Source organism: Poecilia formosa, unplaced genomic scaffold, assembly GCF_000485575.1.
Source record: "Poecilia formosa unplaced genomic scaffold, Poecilia_formosa-5.1.2 Scaffold570, whole genome shotgun sequence".
NCBI classification, from domain to species: domain Eukaryota; kingdom Metazoa; phylum Chordata; class Actinopteri; order Cyprinodontiformes; family Poeciliidae; genus Poecilia; species Poecilia formosa.
Window position 1 is genome coordinate 116002 of NW_006800509.1, and position 6498 is coordinate 122499.

General features: G+C 43.1%; 1 protein-coding gene across 1 annotated transcript in view; it reads right to left on the reverse strand.

The window, feature by feature from the left end:
- LOC103129698 (Ral GTPase activating protein non-catalytic subunit beta) overlaps positions 1-6498 on the reverse strand; it is a 52169-nt gene that overhangs the window by 10990 nt on the left and 34681 nt on the right. Inside the window, exons 9-14 of the mRNA XM_016665326.1 lie at positions 3934-4168; positions 3321-3356; positions 2250-2451; positions 1202-1369; positions 973-1087; positions 527-674 (exon numbers count right to left, since the gene is read on the reverse strand). Of these exons, the coding sequence (XP_016520812.1) occupies positions 527-674; positions 973-1087; positions 1202-1369; positions 2250-2451; positions 3321-3356; positions 3934-4168 (904 nt within the window). The remainder of the gene's footprint in view (positions 1-526; positions 675-972; positions 1088-1201; positions 1370-2249; positions 2452-3320; positions 3357-3933; positions 4169-6498) is intronic.

Genomic DNA, 6498 nt, shown 5'->3' on the forward strand with positions numbered 1-6498 from the left:
GTTCTCTGAACTTTTACAAAGTAAACTTGCCAGCTCCTTAAACTCTTACATTTAAATGTTAAACAATTTAAAATCTTTTAATCCATATATGCTGAAATTGAATCAAATTTAGCAGCATTGATCATCTCAATAAACAAGTGTTACATTCATGTATCTGTGGTCTGTGTTAAAATATTAGCATTTATGGGGCCCCTGAAGCCCTGGGGGGCCTGATGGAACTGCTGACTTAATTTGGATTAAACAAAAGTGCAAATAATTGATATTCATTTTAATTTTATATTGTGATTAGTTGTTTTTAAGACTGGTTGTGGGTTTAAGTAGTGTTTCACTGGCAATGTTTTCCTGTAACGTATAATTACTGAGTGATATTTTAAAATTTCATGTCACCTTAACATCTTTTAATACAAAAACACGGTGGACCACCAGTGGACCACCTCGGCACCCTGACCACCGGGCTTAACAAGTTTTCTGTGGGAAACCCTGGTGTAGGTTAGCCATGTACATAGAAATGGGAAGGAGGGTTTACCGAGGATTAGTTGTGTGTTGGTGGGATCGGTCTCAGTCTGCAGAGCTCCGATGAGGATGTTAACGAGACGCAGCCTCAGAGACAGGAAGGAGACGGGCTGGTCATGAGGCCAGCCGTCTTCCTCGTTGAACTTTCCCTCCAACAAAACCTGAAGGACACGAACCAGCATGAGAGACGTTATTTGCATATGTTGAACAGCGATTTCTGCTAGCCTGTATGAAAACTAGGGCTGAAATGATTAAGTATGATGAATTGATTACTGAAATAATCTTCAACTAATCGACTAATCCTTAACCTGAGTATACGGATTCAAAAAAGACCAACTGCTAAAAAAAACATATTCAAAGCAGTAATTACGTCAAAATTGTACAAAAAATAATATACATTTCCAATGAATAAAAAAAGCTGTGCCAGAGAGAGCAGAGGGCAGAGTGTGGAGAGTTTACCTCAGATTTGATGTTGCCAAAGTGATGTGGCAGAGGCAGCATGGCAAGAAGGATATTAATGGAAGCCCTCCTCAAGTCTGTAGGATTTACATACATTTTGAATTTTGACAGCTCCCTAAAGAAAAAACAAAAAAAAACAGGATGAAAATATAAAATATCCTATAGCACCATTAAGAGTAAGATCAAAGGTAGATAGAAACAGTAAATATTTGCTAGTGTAGAGTCTGACCTGTCCGGCACAATAGTCTCCAGAGCAGCAATGAAATAGGGCACCACCACATTGATGCCCTTCAGGTCGGTACAGAAAAGAGATGAAGAGTTGAGGATGATAGAAGCCAGAACCGGTCTACAGATGAAATCAGAAATCTGGAGACCCTGAATCAGAACCATGTAGAACCTGCACAAAGAGGTGAAGAACAGCAGAACATCTTCCATTATGGGGGTGGCATCAATATGCAAATGCATGTAAAGATTGTAAGACATCTGGACTAAAACAAATATGCTTTAGATTGAAATCCATAACATATGATGTCGTCAGAAGCATCAACTAGATGAGGCATCTTAGACTAAATGCAGAGGAGCACACTAAGGTGTAGTTTCTAATCTTTTTTTTCTTGGTAAAAACTGAAAATAGCAGTTTTAGTGATTTATTTACCACCACATTCTAATCCAGTTCAACCAAAATGTTAAGTAGACCAGGATGCAAAAAGAGTAGTGAGGCAGAGCTCTTATAAATCAGTCCATAAACCAAAACTTAGTTTAATTTTTTTTAGATAAGATATGATGTGGCTACATTTATTAAACATCAGTTGATTTTGTTTGTCCTTTAGGGAGAAGGACAAAACACAGAAATCTTCATATTTCTTTGCCACACTACAATGGGCCAACTAAGACAGAAAAATTAAATTATGAGAATAAAGTCATAATATCACAGGAATAAAGAATAAACTCAATGTACCAGAACAAAGTCATACTCATATGACGAAAAACTAGAAATGATACAAGAATAAATGTTACCAGAATAAAGTTGTAATATTAGAAGAATGAAGTCGTAATTTGATAACACTTGCACAAAACAAAATTTAACTTAAAACAGTAATTTTATGACGTTCTTCTGGAAATATTATCTTCTTGTAATTTAAATAAAATATCCTTATCTGGCCCAAACACTCCATCAAATCACACTTACACAAACCAAAGTAAAATCCTCCATAAGCCTTTCAAACTTGTACAGACTGCATGTGAACGCAGCACATTCAGGCTGCGGCGTTCCTCACCTCGACAGGTAAACAGGAAGAATATCCTCTCCGGTTTTTTTGCTACAAAAGATGCGGCAGAGCGTCCCGCAGGCCTCGGCTCGTCCTGCCTCATAGCTCTCAGGGAACTCATTGATGTCGAACAGCGGGTTGGGCACCATGGAGTCGGTAGACATCTGGGAACCCTTCCTCCTCAGCTCCAGGCCCATCTGAGTGGCTATCGCTGTGGCGAGCAGGAAGACAGGGAATGAGAGGACCGGGGCAATGTGCTCATTCTTAAAAGCATGCAGGTATTAGGGACAGGCAAACACAAACAGATCTATTACAGCTGAATGGAAAAAGCCATCCGTAGATATCCAACACATCAAAGCAAATAAAAAGAAGACATTTATTGAGATAAGAGAAGGAAAAACAGACTACAGTGACTCCAAACAGACACTCCTCTTCAAGAGCATTCAAGAAGGAAAACCTGACACAAAGAGTTTGCCATTCAAGCTGCACCTCTGTGTGTTACATGTAGTGTAAGTCGTGCTAAACTGGGTCATTCAAAGTGGCAAAGCAAAATCCCTGTGTCAGCTTTTTGTGATGTCGCAGTTAACATGACGGTCACCTGAAGTACAGATCATTCACTTCATGCACCGAGGCATCAAGCCAATTAAAAAAAATAAATAAATAAAAAAGTCACAACTCAAACTGAACACATTAAAATAAATAAATAAATAAATAAATAAATAAATAAAAAATTACACAAACCAAAACACAATGCAGAAGTAGAGGGAGGGTCCGAAACGCAATAATAGATTAGCATGATTCAAACAAAGAGAAAAACTGAAATGGGAAAATGGTGTCAACAAACTGGAGACATTATGGTTTAGACAAATGGTCAGTAGGTGAAATCCATTTCATCACCTTTGGAAAAGCGTTAAACGAACGCTGGTGGTCTTTTTTAATTTATATATATATGACAAGGAGTGGGGGGGCATGAAACCATGGTGGTAATGGCAATGGTCATGAGAAATTCAACTGAAAAGCAGGAAGATTTGTCAAGAAACGCAAATCAAGTGAGGAAAAGAAGCTGCCGTTCCTACTTACAAGATTTATAAGAAAGGAGAATTTGGATAAAAGAGGCTGCAAGATAACAGAAATAGTGAAGAGAGACAAAAATCAAAGCAGATCCAATATTTTGGGATCAATTCATTGTATTTTTCTAGTTGTTTTGTTTGATACATGACTTTTGACCCACTGAAAGTATTGGACAGTATCTCAGACATGGTAGACACGTGCAGGACATTACATCAAAAAGAAGAGATAAGGAGAATCAATTATGAAACCAAAGTACTTAGTAAATCTAAAAGCAATAAGTGCTTTTGGGGACTTTTAATAGAACGTCACTGTAAACCAAATCCATAGAATATAGTTGTAGCATTAGCCAGGTTTAGATTAGCTGTCTGATGCAAAATGGATCAGGATCGGATAAAAATCTCATCTATGGCCACTTCTAACCAAGCCCTCCACACACAGAAACAACAAAGATTCAGAGACAGTGAAAAAAATAAATAAAGAAAACAAATCCCAACAACTCACGATAAAAACAGACCACCACCACAACAGAAAAAATAAACACACTAATGAACAGCAACATAACACGCAGACTGGTACCATGCAATCAGCTGAAAGTTCCGCGGCCCACAGGCTCCCTGCTTACCAGTCATGCTGGGGTCCCGGCTCAGGCCGCTGTGCAGTTTGCAGTGAACAAGAGCAGCGTCGAAAAGCCACTGGCCAAACAGGTTGAGGATGCTGTTGACCTTTGGCCTCGCCGGGGCCGGCAGGGGCCGGGCCTCCCAGCTGCTCTGGTTGGGGCTGGACAGCAGGGTGGGGGAGGATGACGGCTGCTGCTGCTGCTGCTGCTGGGACGCTTTGGCTGGCTGGCTGCTGCTGCTCTGCAAAGGGCAGACCGCACAGAGGGACGTCTCATTCATTTTTAAAACATACACTTCTCTAGATTAAAACAACAAGCAGGATACACATAGTCTTATACATACACATAGTCTTCTTACGGTGTATTAGAGCCATTGTAGATAAATAAAAAAAAGAGGAAAGTTCATTTATGCCCAAAAACTCCAGACAAAAGTTACCATACACCTTCAACCTATTCACCTTTAAGGTTACAACCAAAAACTTCAGAGATTGTGATTTTGTAATATGGACAAGAAGTCCTTTACCTTCCATACTTTTCATACTTCCACTCTGGAGTTGCCCACGGTGAGAGGTGCCAGGCAGGAGTGGGCATACTTGTTGCCCCCCATCTCGGCGCCTGTACATTGGGGTTTACCCCGGTGAACAAGAGGGTAGCCTCCCTCCGCCTACGGGTGGGGGGACGGGTTCTGACTGTTTGTGCTTACAGGTCGAACAACAGTTCAGATTACCCACCCTTCTTGGAGTGCTTAGAGGGGGTACTGGAGAGTGCCCCTCTTGGGGACTCCCTTGTTCTGCTGGGGGACTTCAACGCTCACGTGGGCAATGACAGTGAGACCTGGAGGGGCGTGGTTGGGAGGAACGCACCCCCGATCTGAACTCCAGTGGTTTTCTGTTGTTGGACTTCTGTGCTCATCACAGAATGTCCATAACGAACACCATGTTCGGGCATAACGGTGTCCATATGTGCACTTGGCATCAGGACACCTTATACCACAGTTCGATGATCGACTTTGTCATCGTATCATTGGATATGTGGCCGTATGTCTTCTAAGACATACGGCCACATATCCAATGATACGATGACAAAGTCGGGTGAAGAGAGGTGCGGAGCTGTCCAATGACCACTACCAGGTGGTGAGTTGGCTCCGGTGGAGGGGGAGGATGCCGGTCAGACCTGGCGGGCCCAAACGTGTTGTGAGTGTCTGCTGGGAACATCTGGCAGAGTCTCCTGTGAGACGGAGCTTTAACTCCCATCTCCGGCAGAACTTCGAACACGTTCCAGGGGAGGTAGAGGACAATGAGTGAGTGGACCATGTTCCGTGCCTCCATTGTCGAGGCGGCTTATCGGAGCTGCGGCCGCAAGGTTGTCGGTGCCTGTCGCGGTGGTAACCCTCAAACCCATTGGTGAGGGATGCTGTCAGGCTGAAGAAGCAGTCCTATCAAGCTTTTTTGGCCTGTGGGACCCCTGAAGCAGCATGCGAAGCGGCATGCGGTTCGGGTGGTTGCTGAGGCAAAAACTCGGGCGTGGGAGGAGTTTGGAAAGGCCATGGAAAAAGACTTCCACATGGCTTCGAGGCGATTCTGGTCCACCATCCGGCGTCACAGGAGGGGGAAGCAGTGCAGCACCAACACTGTTTATAGTGCTGCTGACCTCGACTCAGGACGTTGTGGGCCGGTGGGCGGAATACTTCGAAGACCTCCTCAATCCCACCAACATGCCTTCCATTGAGGAAGCTGAGCCTGGGGACTCTGGGTTGAGCTCTCCAATCTCTGGGGACGAGGTCAATGAGGTAGTTAAAAAGTTCCTCAGTGGCAGGGCCCCAGGGGTGGATGAGATCCACCCGGAGTTCCCTATGGCTCTGGATTGCAGGGTTGTGTTGGGTCACGCGACTCTGCAATATCGAATGGACATCGGGGGCAGTCCCCCTGGATTGGCAGACTGGGGTGGTGGTCCCCCTGTTCAAAAGAGTGGACAGGAGAGTGTGCTCCAATTACAGGGGGGTCACACTCTTAAGCCTCCCTGGTAAGGTCTATTCAGGGATCCTGGAGAGGAGGGTCCGTCGGATAGTCGAACCTCAGATTCAGGAAGAACAGTGTGGTTTTTGTCCTGGTCGTGGAACACTGGACCAGCTCTACAATCCAGACTTCTCAAAAATGCTATGTAGTTGCATTTTATTCAAGCTGCAGTACATAACTTTAATAAAAAATATGTTTTCTCCATATTTTTTAAAGCTGTCACCATGTCGTAGCAGTTTGTTATGAGACAGATAATCTGTGAAAACAATCAATCTCCTCCACCTCCTTCCTGAATTACTATTACTGGTTAAAGTAATGAACCGTTCTGACCAAAACAACCAATGAGAACTAGTAGGACGCTCTTAGGAGGCGTGGCTTCAATATTTAAGAATACTATAAATTGTAGTAAAATCTCTTTGGGCAATTTCACGTCTTTTGAGTATCTTGGAATTGAGCTAAAAGGCCACAAACTTTGACACTAATTTTATACAAAACTCCAACATATGTGGAAGGTTTCTTTACGGACTTGAATGAACTTCTATCTCTCATATGCATT